At 57.0% G+C, this 17,057-nt stretch overlaps 5 protein-coding genes across 5 annotated transcripts; 3 read left to right on the forward strand and 2 right to left on the reverse strand.

Moving 5' to 3' along the window:
- Nucleotides 1-1,923: 1,923 nt before the first annotated feature.
- SDRG_05068 (hypothetical protein) lies at nt 1,924-3,201 on the reverse strand (the record flags this gene model as incomplete). The annotated part of the gene is made up of 4 exons (XM_008610763.1): nt 1,924-2,215; nt 2,274-2,467; nt 2,515-2,832; nt 2,887-3,201. 4 exons carry the CDS (start codon nt 3,199-3,201, stop codon nt 1,924-1,926), a joined length of 1,119 nt encoding a protein of 372 aa, XP_008608985.1.
- Nucleotides 3,202-5,160: 1,959 nt separating this feature from the next.
- SDRG_05069 (hypothetical protein) lies at nt 5,161-6,736 on the reverse strand. Its single transcript, XM_008610764.1, has 4 exons — nt 6,154-6,736; nt 5,801-6,112; nt 5,552-5,754; nt 5,161-5,502 (listed from the first exon to the last, which is right to left on the reverse strand). Exons 1-4 carry the CDS (start codon nt 6,463-6,465, stop codon nt 5,211-5,213), a joined length of 1,119 nt encoding a protein of 372 aa, XP_008608986.1. The 5' UTR covers nt 6,466-6,736; the 3' UTR covers nt 5,161-5,210.
- Nucleotides 6,737-8,180: 1,444 nt separating this feature from the next.
- Nucleotides 8,181-9,250, forward strand: SDRG_05070 (hypothetical protein; the record flags this gene model as incomplete). The annotated part of the gene is made up of 1 exon (XM_008610765.1): nt 8,181-9,250. One exon carries the CDS (start codon nt 8,181-8,183, stop codon nt 9,195-9,197), a length of 1,017 nt encoding a protein of 338 aa, XP_008608987.1. The 3' UTR covers nt 9,198-9,250.
- A 121-nt stretch (nt 9,251-9,371) lies between these two features.
- SDRG_05071 (hypothetical protein) lies at nt 9,372-11,329 on the forward strand. Its single transcript, XM_008610766.1, has one exon. It carries the CDS (start codon nt 9,377-9,379, stop codon nt 11,225-11,227), a length of 1,851 nt encoding a protein of 616 aa, XP_008608988.1. The 5' UTR covers nt 9,372-9,376; the 3' UTR covers nt 11,228-11,329.
- A 176-nt stretch (nt 11,330-11,505) lies between these two features.
- SDRG_05072 (hypothetical protein) lies at nt 11,506-17,043 on the forward strand. The gene has a single exon (XM_008610767.1). The coding sequence runs from the start codon at nt 11,536-11,538 to the stop codon at nt 16,903-16,905; it is 5,370 nt and encodes a 1,789-aa protein (XP_008608989.1). The 5' UTR covers nt 11,506-11,535; the 3' UTR covers nt 16,906-17,043.
- The last annotated feature ends 14 nt before the right edge of the window (nt 17,044-17,057 follow it).

A 17,057-nucleotide genomic window follows, 5' to 3' on the forward strand; every position in this document is an offset into this window, starting at 1 on the left:
TATTGTGGCGCCCTCTGCGAGCCGGACATGAAAAACGCGTGACGCGTGGGGTCATTTTTGTACGTCGTTGTCGTGTGCCGTCACACGATGACGCACCAGGTAACGACGCCGTTCTTGGTCGCTTGACCGCGGCTATAGGACAGGCGTGCCGGTGCTAGTGGCACGAAGCGGGCCCGCGCTCAGATCGACAGGCCACGTGCCAAGCTCGACCTTGTGCCACGGTATTTTGATAACACTGTTATTAGTTCACGACTATAGCCTATCACTGCAAACGTATTTGTAATCACATTCGACAAGCCGCACTTGCCATTGCGGTCGCGTCTATACCGCTACCTCTGTGGGCTGGGCAATTAAAGACATATAGTGAGTCCAAAGGACGATCACTTGTCTGACGAAATGAGAGAGGGAGCTTGGGCGGTGAAGGACGACGTCACGCAGCACCTCTACTCTTGTCAGTGTGCTGCACTCGCGCCTCGCACCGACGTGCAGCTGTGTTCAACCTGCCAGGCGCCACGAGAGTTGACGTGAGCGTGACGTGAAACCGTATCAACGGGCTGATGCGTTGGTGACGTCATTATCATCTTGCAGCTGGTTTTGTAGGGCCAGGGTCGACGACGGTGCCCTCGATATCGCTGCCTCGATGCTGTTTGGCTTGCGCGCCACCAAGGACACTCGGTTTCGGTGCATAATTACTTCTCACACGATGTGCCTTGGGTAGCTGAGGTCGATACCGCCCCCGCTGTACACACACTCTCTACGCGATATTTTTGGCATCTCAAAGGTCAACCACCATTGACAGCTGTCGCGGTCCGTCGACGTGCTTGTGTAAAGTACGTGACACAGCAAAGATCGTGTCCTATAGTGCACAGTGTGCGGACCGCACTGAGGTTCACCATGCATGGACGCGCAAGGGAGGGACTGCTGGTCTGGCTCGAAAGGACGATGTGGGGACGTTCGTTCCGTGTTCAAAGACAGGGAACGCTTCCAAGACGTAGCTACGCTTCCTGTGGGCCCTTTATCACCAACTGTGGGGCAGAGTCTTTGAGAAATTGCTCCGAGAGAATGGCATCGGGTGAAAGAGTGTGGAAGACTGCGTTCGAACGTCGCGCTGTAGCAGATCAAAGGCGGACTGGTGTCAGCAGTGGGAGGCGGCTCCTGATGAACATGTGTTGAAGAATACGTTGGATGAAACGCATGCCCGGTGCGCTCGAGTACACTAATCATAGAATAAATCGGCCACGTTTTAAAAAAAAAAAAAAAAAAAAATTATAATGCCAAGTGCACTGAACGGCCCACACCGAGATTCCAGTGGAAGACAGATGTGGCCGTCTTTTTGGCGTCACGTGTGGTGCTTTCTCGCTACATCGAGATCAACCATTAATTCGTCCTCTGATGCAAATCAAAGTACACTGACCAGTACTAGTAACGGATACGGGGAGAATTTCTCCCCCGTATCCGTTACTGGTCGCCCAAAAACGAGCATCTGTTATGACTTTGAAACCGACTATCCAGCAATCTTTCGTGGTGTCCAAACAAGAGGACAGAGGACATTATGCAACAATGGAAAAAGTACACTGGTAGACCGCAAATTGTCGCGCAGTGCTATGTGCATTGGAAGCACCTTGTGTCGACGGCACAGTGGTTCGACGAGGCCATACGCGATCAAAGACACGGCGAGTCCTGTTGCCCGGCAAGTGCCCGTGTGTACGTTGACTGACACGAAGCAATATGATACCAATTCCTCCCCTCAATGTGGCGCGTCGATTGAATCGGATACTTGCTTTTCAGCCTTGCTGTTGATTGCACCCACAGATTTCTATTAAAGATAAACACTGAGAATGACACAGTCGTGTCGAGCACGATAACACTGAATAATCCAACAACGTAGTACACTAGATAATATAAATCAAATACGCAACTCGACTAGTAGTGAAAGCAATCGGGTTGTGCCAGCACGCTATCGACGGTTCGGTCCAAGTGTTCAAAGTGATCGGTGGCGATCCACGCGGCCCGCTGCAGTAGGAAACGATTCATGTACTGTTCGAGTGACGATGCGTCAGCGAGTTGCGTCGCGTACTCGGCCACGCAGCGGTGGTACAGCTTTGGGTATAGAGTCTCGACATAGTCCAAAACGGACGCAAATGCCTGCCGCGGCTCGAGATGGTTAACGGTGCGAACCAAGCACGAGTTGGCCGAGATGCGCCGGATCTCATTCCTAGTCTTTTGTGGTTAGGGCAAGCTCGGACATCCCAACATGCACTAAGATCTGATACCATTCTTGGTATTCTTCCGGGTCGCGGGGGCCAGGGTGGGCCTCGTCGAGCGAGATGGTGCGGTACGCAATGATGATGCGGTCGTCGTCCTTGAACCGCTTGTGGAAGACCTTTAAACAGTGGTCATGTATTTCACCCGAGGTCTCCAAGACATAGCTGCAGCGCTCCGACGACGTTACCTCGTCGTGCAGCACCTAGGGCAAGTTGTTTAAGCTTTCAAAATGGCCAAAGTGGACAGTACCTGCATGCCGCCGCATTGAATGCCCGGAATCGGAAAGGCTTCGGTCGCCGACGCACAATTGGCTGCCCAGAGCGCCTTGGCAACGACCTCTTGGCTGGCTTGAATGACCTTCTGAACCACGAGCTTGCGCCCTCGGACGCCCCACTCGACCTTGATCGAGTCTTCGTACACGCATGGAAAAAGCCGCGGGCTCAACTGCGCCGACGTGCCGTGGTAGAGCTGCTTGGCGACCCAGTCGTAGCCCAGTTGGCGCGTCGACGCCTCGGCAACCAATGTCACGTCGAGCGACGCGCCGCGCGACAAGTATCCGGGAAGTCGCTACAAAGTTTACGAAGGTTAGCAACACTAGACGACGCAGAAGCCCACATGCACCTCGGGCGTCTCCATGGTCTGAAACCACCGGCGCAATCGCTGGACAAGGACATCTGCCTTGGTCACCTCTATGTGCAGCGCGTGGTTCTCGAGCAGGCTCCCCTCCGACGTCTCGCGCAGAGCGAGCGCAATGTCGCGCCAAGGGAGCAGCGTGCCCTTGATGGCAAAATACCGAAGCGTGAGGGCCTCGATCGCACTCTGCAGCAAATTACGCTCGGCGACGTACGCAAGGCGAGCCTTGCGCTTGGAGAGGCGGTCGGCGAGGAGCTGGCGCTCGCGGGCTGCGCTGCGGGTCGTCGTGGATGGCGTCTTCATTGGATCGGCAAAATGAAAATGACTGCAGGAAGCAAGGTCTGGCGTTGATACAGTGCCCAGATCCCAACGTCCCTAGGACCTTGTGTAAACGCGGAGCGGAACAATTTCAGTGAGCTGCACCGTCCCACGGCCACCCGAGTTCGCGCCATCTGTACTTGCTGTGGACACAGCGATCACGTCCAAGAGTGGTACTCGATTCAGAACAGCCGGAAGCGTGTTTGCTCGTCTCGGAAAAGGAGCGTGGACGAGTTGCACCGACGTTTTTACCACCGCGTGCAGTGCCGTTTGGGAACCACAAAACTGCTACGTTGTGCCACTCTGACAGGGACAGACCCCGATCATAGTCACGTCAAATTGATTTGACGGCACGCCACGATCCTTAAACCAGATCTAGTCGCCCAAAGGCGCCGTAGAGACGGACGAAGGCGTAGTACACTCCACTAGCTCGCTAATGGTACGCCTGGATCTTGGAATGACCACGCTGCGCCCATAAATGCCGACACCGCTACACCACCGCCTCGCACGACAGGACTCGTCCCGGGATGATTCCGGCGGCAAGTTGAGTCGACCGCGTTCGCATCCTATGCCAGGTGGCCCATAGTGAACCTACTGCACGAAGCCATCCAGGTGATTGGTACCCCCTGGTAGCTAACGAGATGCAGAGTCCCACAGATTGACTCCGCACTCGGACAGAACAAAGTTCCATCTTCTACTCTCTCAACACGTGTTGCAACGAGCTCGAAAAAAAATTCTGGCCGACATCGTTGAGCCGCTTGTGCCGTCCGTGCAACCTGCAGGCATTTTTATGTCGCACAGCCCCCATTTTGTGGTTTGCAAAGTCGGGCATAAACGTTGAATCGACGGTCGATGATGACAATCTGGTCAGTGACATGGATCCTGGTATCGAGAATATCAGTCGTGACGTCCCTCCACGCCAACCAATTCGACAAAGCTGCCCCTCTGGTTCTCTGGTCGGACCATTTGTGGGGCGACTTTGACTACATTGAGACGTACGTCAGTTGCAATCGCAACGACTCGCGCAACAATCAACTGTAGGCAAAGAACTGCCTTGCGTTCTGCTACTGCTCAGCTTTGTGTACGTAGCCCCTTTCGTTCAAACCCTAGCCCTCGCGCAAGGGATCTCGTCCGAGGTTGCTTCCCAAGCGACAGTGACACCATTGCAAACACTTCATACACATAGCGTCAACGAGCTTATTTCCACACCATTCTCACTCAATTGTATTAGTGTACTGCCCATCGACGAGGTTCAGTTGAGGCAATATCTAGCTCCTGCCTCTTGTCGTCCTAAAACTAGCAACTGTCACACAATTAGGCGATAACTCACCCCGAGCAAATTGAGCTCCGATGGCTGTTTTGTAGCGGAGAGTTCTTCAACGAGTGACTCGTCTTGGGATCCCTTGCGGAAGCCAAGAACGAGACACGTCACGAGCCATGCGGTACGTGCTAGTCCGCTGGATCAACCAACCTGATTCTATGAAGACACTGCGGTATTCTGCGAAAAGCCTCTGCTATTGGGAGCACAAGAGGACTGAATTCGGACGCGTCGACTGTACCGTGCTTGCCACGCCTCGCGGCCTTGCCCGCAGGAGAAAGTGTGTCGCACGCACGCATGCGAGCACTTGGTAGAACGATGAATGCTGTTGCGGGATTGGTTTTGAGGTGCAGCGCGACTCTGCTGCGACCAACAGACGGATGTACGCGTCACCTGGCGACGTGTGCGAGCGTCACGAATATCTTGATCGCGCGATTCCTTCTTCCTACGGACTGGGTCGTGCGACTTGGAACTCGGGTGCATGGAGCAAACGAGCCGTACGTTTCTCGATTCCTTTCAAAATTTCACTTTGGGCGCGAGACCAAACCCTACCTTTGCATCTCTCCAAAAGCAGTGCGCCTGTAGAATCTATCCACACAGCGCCTTGACGTTGCCACAATGCTACATTTGAACCCAGCATAAAATCACTGCATTGCATAAAGTGTGAATCATCACTCTAATATGGAAAGACATCGGGCTGCGCCAGCACGCTCTCCACCGCGCGGTCCAAGTGCTGAAAGTAGTCGGTTGCAATCCACGCCGCACGCTGCAGTAGGAACCGACGCATGTGCTGCTCGAGGGACGCAGTGTCAGCGACCTGCGTCGCGTACTCGACGACCTCGCGCTCGTACAGGTCGGGGTACAGCGTCTTGACATAGTCGAGGACTGAGGAAAAGGCTGCATGCGGCTCGAGCGAGTTGACAGTGCGCAGTAGACACGAGGTGGCCGAGATGCGTCGGATTTCATTCCTACTCGAGAATAAGTCGACCGCCGAAAGATGCACACAATTATGTATACCATTCGAGGCTCTCTTCGGGATCGCGGGGACCAGGGTGGACGTCGTCCCTCGAGATGGTGCGGTACGCTATGATGATGCGGTCGGGCTCATCAAACCGCTTATGAAAAGCTCGAGAGCAGTGGTCGCGCATCTCACTCGGGCAGTGAAACGTCTCTTTGACGTAGCTGCAGCGCTCGGTCGACGTCCTCTCGTCGTGCAGCACCTACAGCGCCATAGTTCGCCCTGAGCCCTGTTTCCAGAAAACGAACCTCTATGCTTCCGCGGTCCGCCTCGGGCAATGCATCGGTCGACACGGCACGGTTGGCAGCCCAGATCGCCTTGGCGACGATTTCTTGGCTGGCGTGGATGACCTTCTGCAGCACGAGCTTGCGCCCTCGGACGCCCCACTCGACCTTGATCGAGTCTTCGTATACGTGCGGAAAGAGCCGCGGGCTCAGCCGCGCCGACGTGCTGTGGTAGAGCTGCTTACCAACCCAGTCGTAGCCCAGTTGACGTGTCAATGGCTCGGCAACCAGCGTCACGTCAAGCCACGCGCCGTCCGACACGTAGCCGGGAAGTCGCTACATCGTTCATGAGCTAAACCACCAAGATACCTATGCACCTGTGGCGCTTGCATAGACTGAAACCATCGGCACAGTCGCTCCACATTCCGAGCTGTCTTGCTCACTCGAGCGCGGAGCTCACGGTTCTCGACAATACTAGTCTCCGAGGTCTCGCGCAGCGCGAGTGCAATGTCTTGCCACGGGAGTTGCGTGCCCTTGATAGCAAAATACTGAAGATTGAGGGCTTCGAGAGTGCTCTGAAGCGAACTGCGCTCGGCCAAGTATGTTGAGCGAGCTTTGCGCTTGGCGAGGCGATCGGCGAGGAGCTGACGCTCACGGGTAGCGCGGGGTGAGCTGGCGGATGTTCTCATGGGAACGACAAAGCGAAAATGAAGACCCGTCCGCTAGATATCGTTATGTGATCACGCTACGGATACTCGGCCTTCAAGGAAACGATTTAGGGAGCCAGAGCTTCGGACCACGTTCGCGTCGTTGGAACGACTTGATGGACGCAAGCATCGCATGGCAGAGTAGCACTCGAGGCCAAACAGCCGGAGCGTGGTTTGCTCGACGCGGAACAAACTGTCGGCTGTCTTGCTCGGCAGGATTACCGCCATTTTTGTGGTCGTCGATGCTGCATCTCAGGTCGGAAACGGCTAGTACTTATCCTAGGGTCAACTGACACTAGTCATTATCGTAGCGTGCTATACACCGTCCAATCGAACGCCGGGGCGGCGTGTCCTTGTAGCTGCTACTCCTCGTTGGAATGAGTTTATTGAGATATTATTTCCTACGCGGCCGTCTATGGGCGAGGGTTCGTATTTTTGGTGATTTGTTGTGGGAGGTTTTCCTTCGAGGCTACGTGAATAACGACGCCCTCTTGGCCAATCCCGAACGGGTTACGGCACGTCGGGCAGCGCGGGTACCGGGCCCTCACAGCCAAGTACCCACTCGGTCTCCAGCTCAAGCCGACGTTTGCCTGAGCCCACGACCAGCTCAAGATACCCTCACCCAACCAACCTCTTATTTATCCGAACGTTGTATAGCCCCCTGAAGACTCGTCATTAGGCATGGACTGGGATGAAATAGTAGTATTTACAGTAAAACGTGAATATAGTTCCCTTTGACAACGGGTTACGGCACGGCGGTTCTTCCGATTGGGTACACCGCGCAGAGGCAGGAGGTCGGCCAATTGAATTTGCATGCGCGCAGCTGGATTTGAACCCGCTATCCGTTCGAGCTCGAATTTGGGTGGAACGCCTCGACCACTACACCAGGGGCCGACCCATCCGCTGCTACTCCTCGTCCACTAGCTTGGTTCGCTGTGCCTCCATGTGACGACTCTCGAACACCATCGACCAGCTGTCGTTGTGGCCCTGAGTAAGGTATCCCACGGATGAGCTCCACACAACGTTTCTCCTTTCACGCTCTGCTTGGCCACTTCAATGAAAAGACAGGCCGATTACAATCTCAAACCAGATCGATACTCCCACCAACAAAGCGCCACATGAGCTATGCCAAGAACGATGGCCCTGCCCCATAATGCCAAGTGTTTCAATGACGTTCAAATCACCAACCCTTTGTTCGTCAACGGTGACCTCTGATCGCCCTTCGGCGTCAAACGGGGTGTGCTCAAGGCGACCCGCTCTCGCCTAATTAATAGCACTTCGCGATGACGCTCGAACCGATGGGCTTTTAGCTCCGCAAGCACGAACGGAGTCGATTTTTCGAGACCAGGCAGTGGCTGATTGTCTGAAAGAGGTGGTCAAGGTGGGAGGGTCCACAAATTGCAAGTCTTGCCTTTTGGAGGGTACACTGGAAAATTGTATGTACGATGAAATGCCAACTTTTCGCGTCTATCTGGACGGCAGGTAACTCTACTTTTTGCGGCGCCTCGAAGTACCTCTTGCATTGCACCGCTGATGGCACGTCCGTGGACGCATATGTCCTTGTTAGTAGTCAGGAGCTAGATACTCTAGTTACAAAAGATTGCACCGACGACTCTAACCACTGCTCGCATTCGTCGACTCTCGATGTGATGCAAGATCGTGGTCGTTTCAGCATTCGTGTCATTTTTAGCTTTATCATGGGGTCGGCGCCGTCGTCCGAGAACCAAAAAGCCATCGTGCGCTATGCCAAGCGCGACTGCAGCGGCAGCGTCGACTACACCAACGTCATCTCGACCATGCCGGATGGGAGCGTGCTCAGCACGTGCACGGCGGGGTACTACACGGGCAAAGTCACGCCGCCGCCGTCGCAGTACGCGCCCGACACGATATACGCGACCATCTCGATCCCCGACATGGGCTCCACCGAAGAGGTCGTCGACGGCATCTGCGTCGCGGTCTCGCCGTCGGCCGACATTTATCTCAAGGCGTCGTGCTCGGCGCAGGACTTTGCCTACTACGGTGACGCCAACTGCACGAACGTCATTGCGCTCGATGCAACGGCCGTGAGCATCGTCTGCGAGACGCCCAACCCGATCTCGTGGCCGGCCACCTCGACGCTCATCGGGCAGACGTACGCGCACGCCAACTGCTCGGGCGAGACACTCTACGCAATCAACGTGGGCAGCGGCGGTATTCCGTACGACGTAATCCTGCCCCACCGAGCGTCCAACGGACAGTGCAACGACGGCCATATCTACAACACGACCGTGTACCTCGAAACGTTTGGCATCAACGCGACGTACATGACGATCTCGCGGTCGTATATGACCGAAGTCGCGCGGGACCAGTCGTGCGTCTTTACAGGCGACAAGTATCTCAAGGCGTCGTGTGTCAATGGCACGTTTGCCTACTATAGCGATAGCGCGTGCGCTCACCCCGTGGATGTCCTTGAAGCGGGCGCTGTCTCGACCACGTGCGGTATCGTCTTCAACAACGTCACGTCGCCCAAGACAACGACACTTGTCGTCACATCCGGTGGCTCGGGCAGCGCCGTTGCCCTCATGCTCTTTTGCGTTCTCGTTGGTGGGCTGTTTGTGGGCTACCTTGCGTCGCACCGGCACCAAATCGTGGCGGCCGACCCGATGAAGAAGCAACTCAAGGCCGGCAAAATGAGCAAGTCGGAAGAAGATAGCGGTGCCACCGATGATGTCTAGAGCTTCTTATAAAGGGACCACATTTCGTTCCAACTTTAAAGCATGTGACTTGGCGTCGCAGCGGTGCGATGGAGTGGGCGGTTGTTTAGGGCTAGGGTAGGGCTGGATCAGGGCTAGGGTAGTTACGGCCGAGCTAAGTTTAGCCGAAGACCGTGAAGGATTTTAGAAAAGCCAGCAAGATGAGTGTCGTACGGTTCGACCATGCCGACTGTTCGGGCGCGGTCCTCTACACGAGCAGCCCTGGTCCAGTGGCGCTCACCAACTGCACGGACGGACTTGTGGCCAATGCCAATTTGACGCTCGACCAATACTTGCCCAATTTGCAGTACATGACGGTGCGCCACCCAGACGCGACGGTCGAGGTCGTTGTCAGTAGGCTCTGCGTCGGCACGGCACCCGCATCCAGTCCCCGCTACGTCTATGCCGACTGCCACCGCAGCACGTTTGGCGCCTTTAGCGACAGCAACTGCACCCTACCCATGAACACGGCCAGCGGTCTCCACGCAACGTGTGATGTTCCATACCGCGTTGCCGCGTCGTTGGAATCCGGTGTCGAACTTCGTGCTGCGCTCTATGAAAATCCCGACTGCACCGGCGCCGTCGTGTGGACGACTACCAACAGCTCGAGCGCCGGCGCCTCCGACACGTGCTCGAACGGCTTTCTCGCTGGTTCGCCGGATGCGCACCTGCTCTATCAAGGACACATGCGGTACATGACGTTGTTGCAGTGGACCAATACCGAGATGCAAGTGCTCGACGGGCTGTGCACCGCTATCTCGACGACTGCGACGCCCCCGTACCTTCGCGTCGACTGCGACAGTCTGACGTTTGGCTACTTCTCCGATGGCAACTGCACGTCGCCGATCGAAAATGCGTGGACTGCGGCGACGGCCACGTCAGCCATCGCTTGTCGGTACGAGGCGAGCATCATCGACAACGCGGACGCAGCGCTCGTCCTCTACGTCACACCCGACTGTGCCAACGGCATTGTGTACGCAACGTCCAAGGTTTGGGGTGCTAGCAATGGCACCACCGCCGTTGCCCCGGGTGTTTGCGCCACCGGGTTTGTAGCCGGCGTGTCGGTGGCCGTCGACGCGTACTTGCGGAACGTGCAATACATGACGATCGACCACGCGGAGACTGGGTTCACTGAAGTTGTGGTCGATTCGGTCTGCATCCCGACGTCGACCAGCGGGTCCACCTACCTATTGACGGACTGTTCGTCGGGGCAATTTGGCTACTTTTCCGACGAGAATTGCGTTCACGCCATGTACACGGGCGCCGAAAAGGCCACAGTTGTCTGCTCGGTGCTCCGCCCCACGTCCGGTGTCTGGCCGACGTTCGTCCATACACTACAGGCTTTAAGCAGCCCCTCTACGGATTGCAATGAGAGCGCCGGTGTTACGTATGCGATGACCAACAACCCGAACGGTCTCCGGCTCGATGTACCCGTCTCGAGTGCCACCGGCGCCATGTGCGATGACGGCATCTTGACCAACGACGTGCTCTCCTCGAAGCATTTTGTCGCCAACGCAACCTACATGGTGCTACAGCACGCGGTGTTTACTGAAGCTGCGCTCGACCTTGTCTGTGTACCGGTGCCCAGCGGATTCCTTTATGTTGACTGCGCCGACGATGGCAGCTATGGCTACTTTGGTGACGTCGGCTGTACCATTCCGTTGACATTGACGCCCGAGCTGGTCGACGAGCTCGCGATAACAAATGTGACGTGCGTCGTCTTGAACGCTGCGGTGGCGCCAACGACGCCGGCGAGCGCTGGCAATCGCACAACGAGCGCCGGTGCGACGCCATTGACACCGACACCGACGGCCAACACCCGCACCACCGCATCGTCGGCTGACACTACCGGGACCCACGGCGCCTCAATGTTTGCAGGGATCGCGGTCGGGGTGTTTTGCGTCGCGACGGTGCTCGGCGGCGCCGTCTACATGCAGCACAAGCGCAAACAACAGCTGCACAGTGTCCTGCACGATGTCAAGCCCGTGGCGGCCTCCGAGAGCAGTATCTAAGACTCTCGGGCGTTGCAGTCAAGGACGCTTCTATAGCCTCTTATCAACACGAACTAGTAGTATATCCTTTAGACATATATAATCTGTAGACACTACCGCTGAGCTCTTGGTGTCGTCGTGCCCAGGTGGGTCGGTTTTTAGCTTGGCGGCTTTTCAACCAATCCAAACCCATCTCGCTCTCGATTGGCTACAATATGTCAGATTTGGCGTTGATTGGGTAGAGCGGTATCTTGTCGCGTGTTCTATTTTGACGGTGGTTTCCGTTGCACAACAGAAGCGTTTTCAGCTCAACGACCTTTCTACTAGACATGACTCAGATCCATGAAGACGCGCCAGCGCGTGGCCCAACGCTCCAGCGTCTTCGATGGACGCACCAGATCGCGGGGCTTGTCTACATGTACCTCTCCCTTGCCACGGGGCTCTACTACGTGTACGTGCTCACGCCGACGTTTGGGAACGATCTCTGGTGGGCCAACTACAATGTGAGTGGCCACCAGTCCTTCCTCGTCGACGTCGTCAACCGAGCACTCGCCACATCACGCAACGGCAGCCTCGACCTCTTTGCTCCGGCTAGTGCCATGCGCAAGACGTATACATCGCTCGTACCAACGACGTCCATCTACCACACATATCCGTGGCGCGTCATTCTCAGCGAGTTTGTCACGATCGAGTACGCCGTGGCCAACCTCCGGACGATCTCGGCGTCGTGGAGCATGCGCATGATGACGCAATACTGCTGGGTCGACTTTGAGAAGCGGTGGGAGGTCGCCCACACGGCCAAGCGCGTCGCTCGGTGCCACGCCCAGTATACCACCAACGGTGCCGCATACCTCGAAACCGTCCTTCGCAATGTCGTGTGGGACGACTTTCTCGCAACGTGGTGCGGTCCCGCGAACGAATTCACCGTCGCGGTCCAAGACGCGCTGCTCGAGACGAGTGCGGGTGTCGCATGGCTCGACGCGACGGCCGTTGCGCGCGACACGACGTCGATTGACGACGAGAAGGCCTACTGGCGGCAGCACCGCATAACGTATTTTCAGCTGCAGTGGGCCAACCGGCGCGGGCCCGGAATCACCGAGTCGATGGTGCTCACGAACGCGCTCGGCATCGAGCAAGTCGTGACGTTGAAGAACATGGACATGCCCACGGGCCCGTGGTCGTCGCAGATCATGTACTGGCGCTTCATCAACGACATTTTCGTGCTCCAGACGCACAACCGGAGCTTGGTGCGGCAGTCGCCGAATCATTTTGAGCGGAATTTCTCGACCATGCCGGCGTTGGATTTGGAAGTTTACCAAGGACTCTGTACCGCGGCCTTGGGCTGCGTCGGCGCCATCAACCTCCTGCACACCCAACTCGGACCGTTCTTGAGCGTCGACATGTTTTACATGGGTGTGCCACACGCCTTGCGTGATGCATACGCTGCCTACAACGCCGTACTGCAACCGCTGCTCGTGTACAATGAGAGCGCTCGAGCGCTCTACGACGCCGTCCCCGAGCTTGTCGTCGCACCGACACCGCCGTCGTGGCGGCAGCCGAATTGGACCTTCTACGGGGGTAATCCCATGTGTGTTCGACGCAAAGGCTCGTCGTACGTGCAGCAGTCGTTCGACTTTTCCGACGCGTGCAGCGGGACGCCGCCGCTCACGGTGTCCTTCTCCAAGGACGCAGCGGTATTTGCGCTGCTACTACACTCCTCGTCCGTGTCCAAGGCGGACATTTGTGCGTTGACCACGTCCCAACGTGCGTGCACCGAATTTCTTTCAAGCGCCCAAGCGTTAGCGACATGTTTGCCACAGATACCAGACGCGGACGCGGTCGACGCCGCCATGTTGTCAGCGTCCGTGTCCTTTCTGCAACTGGCGACCAACGCATCGTCCAACTGGATGCTACTGTATCAACCGCTCCTCGACGCGTCGTCGCCAGCCTGGTCGTTCTTTGGACGCGTGTGCTTCTTTGACTATATCATTGGTCGGCGCGAGGTCGTGTCGTTCCAAGGTGACGTCTCGAACGCGACAATCATGTCCAACGCGTACGCTGCGGTGGCATATTCAACCGGCCAGGATGAAGCGTCACTCAAGAAATCGACGCGCCTCGTCATCTATTTTGTCATGTATACGAGTGCGATGGTCACTGGTGTTGTCGGCCTCGCGTCGCTCTATGCAATCTCGAGCCGACTGCACTTTGTCGGACGCAACCTCTTGTACTTTAACCGGATCGTCGGTTCGGTCTGGCTCGGGCGACCATTGCAGTGGCTTCGGGGCGTCACGGCGCTTTGCATGCTCAGCACGGCGCCCGTCGAGCTCGTCTTGGAGCATGGATACACGCGGCTGGCGCAGGCACCGCGATCCCTATTCATGAGTGCGATCGTGACGGGCGAGGCGACGTGGATCATCTACGTCATCAACGACATTCTCTTGCTCGTGTTTTCGCCGGAAATGACGCGTTTGTTTGCTCCGCTGAGCAGCCTTGGTGTGTGGGTGGCGCTCTTCGCCGTCGATGTCGCGGCACCGCTTTCCGTGACAGCGACACTCAACCGCGCATGTTATAGCACCGACATGGACTACTACCTCTACTGCGAGAGCGCGGCGATTGCGGTTGGCAGCTCCATGCGGCTAACGTGCCTTGTTGGCATCCAAGGCGTTGGCGTCCTGGCCGCCGTTGTCATTGCGTGGCTCTATGACCGGTCGCGACGCGGCGCCGAGCTCCTTGGGGGGCCGTCCCCCCCGCTCTCGGTCGCCGGCGTCTGCACCGTGTACACGACGTCGATCCTCGCCCACGCGTGGCGCATGGACACGGTCGTGAGTGTCCTCTCGGGCATGATTCCGCTGCGCCTCGAGTCCGAACACTACCTCTTTGACATCAAGTCGTGGAGCTGGATTGTCGACACGATCACGCACGAGCGGGCGGCACCGATTGCGCCGTTGATGGCCCCCCGAACCGCCAGTCTTCCGGTGCAAGCGTCGCTCGAGGTGCAAGCCAAGCGATCGCGGGCGAGCCTGCTCGCTGTGCTCTTTGGCTTGACGTATATGGTCACTTCGATTCTCGGGAGTGTTTCGTACATTGCTGTGTCCGAGACGGACCTCGCGAACGACATTTGGTGGGCGACCTTCAACATCACGGGCACACACGTGTTTCTAGCCAACTGGTTCAACGGGCAGCTCTATATGGGCGCAGAGCTCCCGAGCTTTAGCCTTGCGAGCCCCAATATTTCACAGCTGGGGTCGTTTGAGTCGTCGACATCTGTGTTTGTGCTCTCGGCCGACAACTTTGGCTCGAATCTCCAGCACACGCAGCTCAACACGCTACCTACCATCATTGCCGGTCTGCGATCGATGGACGCCTGCACCCACGCACCGTGGATCTTTACGCAGTACTGCTTCCTCGACTTTCAACAGACATGGCCCATGGCCAACTCGGCGCGGCGCCAGGAACGCTGTGCCAGCATGACGACCAACGGCGCCGTCTACCTCGAGAGCCTGCTTCGCAACGTCAACTGGGACGACTGGCAGCCGTGCTGGGGCCCCGCCTTCCAGATTGCTATTGCCAACGACCTCCAGACATCTTTGGACGGTCAGCGCTGGCTACACCAGATGCAAGCACAAAATCCCTTGTCGATTGCAGATGAAGCGACCTACTGGCGTACGTTTGACATCGCAACCTACGATGTGCAGTGGCAAAACTACAAGCAAATCGGGCTCCTCAGCTCGTACAGCGTCGAGTCGGCGTACGGACTCGTCTTCCCACTCACGCTCCACTCCATCAATGGTTCGTACCGATTCCAGTCGCAAACGTCGTTCAAGGGGTATTGGGCGCTCGCAAGCGATCTGGCAGCAGTGACTTCCAACACCAGTGGGATTGGCGGCATGTCGCTGCTGCGGTCCAGCCACCGCTATGCGTTTGCCAATACCTCCATGACCTCTGTGCTCACACGCAACGCGACGCTGAGTGCGCCACTGGCCGGCAGCTTCGTCCTTATCCAAGATATGGTCGGCCCGTTTGGCTCGATCGATATGCTCTACGTTGGTGTCCCCCGCGTGCTCAACATTGACATGATCGACCTGATCAACGCCATTCGCGCTGCGTCCATGGCGTCCGACGCATCCCAGCGTGCCTACGCCAGCCTCATCGTGCCCGACTCCATGTATGTGACGCCTGGCATCTGGCTCTACTCCAAGTGGATCTCGTTCGGGGGCTCGCCGCTCTGTGCTGATATTGGCCTTTCGACTGGTATTGCTGTCACATCTGGTATGTTGAACCTGCTCTCGTCCAACAAGCCGTGCTCGTTGTCCCGTGGCCAAGCACGCAGCGGGCCAACCACCGAGTTTATGGTCGTCGCGACCATCATGGCGTCGTTGACGCGAAATAGCAACTTTACCGGCATCTGCGAGCTCGACACGGCGTCGACGAGCCACTGTGTGCCTGATATGCTCGCGACCGTCGAGTTTGTTCGCATCTACATGCCGTCCATCAATGGGCCGTCCATCGCCGCGTCCAGAGCCCGTGTGCAGCAGCTGCACATTCAGCTGATTCAGTTTATGCGGCGCAACTTGTCGTCGCCGCTGTTTCTCACATCGTACGAGCTCTCGGAAACGCCCGATGACTTTGCGTTTGCTTCGTGGATTCTTCTCATGGAGTGGATCGCGGGCGTGCGCGAAGTCGTCCAACTAGTTGGGGATCACGGCACGCTCACGGTCCTCGGCGAATTGCTCTTACCGGCGCAGCAGAAAGTGCACCCGTACGAGATCCCGACGTCCGGCGCGACGTATGCTCGTGCCGCGGTCCAGTACATCACTGCGGTCGTCATTCTCGTCGCGGGTCTCACGGTTGCCTACATCATCACGAGCCGCGGACGCATCGAAGGCCGCAACATGTTCTCACTTGGTAGCGTCGGCGGCGTGGTGTGGATTGGCCGACCGCTGCTCTTTCTTCGGAGCATCACGGCCATTGGCATTCTATCTACCGGGACGCTCTCCCTCGAGTTCAACGGCTACTTGAGCTACCTGCACGTGTCGGTGACGCCGTGGTACCAGACGCTCATTGAAGCGAACGAGCTCACGTGGCTGGCGGCCGTTGTCAACGACATTTTCATTGCGTACACGCGTGAGTACAACCGATACTACAACGCGATCAACATTGCGCTTGTGTGGCTTGTCGCGGGCTGCGTGAGCTTGCGCCACCCCGCGCACCATGTAGCGTCAATGCAGCGCGCGGTCGACTCGTGCGACGTTGTCGAAGTTGACTTTCAGATGGTATGTCGCAGCGTTCAGATTCAGATTGGGCAGTTTTCCCGCTTGCTATTGCTGATTGGGATCGTGTTTGCTGTCAAGCTCTTTTGTTATGTGGTGACGCGACTTTATATTGGCGAGCCGACACCGGCCCGCGCCCAATCGATCGTGCTCTACGCCGGCGCCAAATTTCTATTTCGCCACAAAACGTGGATCTACCATGATGTCTACTACTTGGACCGCGCGTCGGCGCTCTTGAATGGTATGGTCACGCTGCGCTGGCGCGAAGCGCTCTATGTACTCGATATCAAGACGTGGCGCGTCTTTGGCGTCGACATGGATCGTGTGCCCGCCAACGCGGGACGACATGTACGGGGCGCCATCCCGCTCCAAAACTCGACCGACCGCGACAGCTCGTTTCTGCCCGTGGGTCCCTTGGCCAAGCCGTGAGAGACCATCGACATCCGCTCCTCTCGCTCGCCAGAGAGTCGCTGCTATCGACGGCCCTTCAGAAGCTTCTGCGACCACTCATTTCTGTTAGATAGTATACTGTACAGACGTAAACAAGTACATTCGTTATCTTTGTGATTGACGTCATTTTG

This window comes from Saprolegnia diclina (genome assembly GCF_000281045.1).
Source record: "Saprolegnia diclina VS20 unplaced genomic scaffold supercont1.13, whole genome shotgun sequence".
Classification (NCBI taxonomy): domain Eukaryota; phylum Oomycota; class Saprolegniomycetes; order Saprolegniales; family Saprolegniaceae; genus Saprolegnia; species Saprolegnia diclina.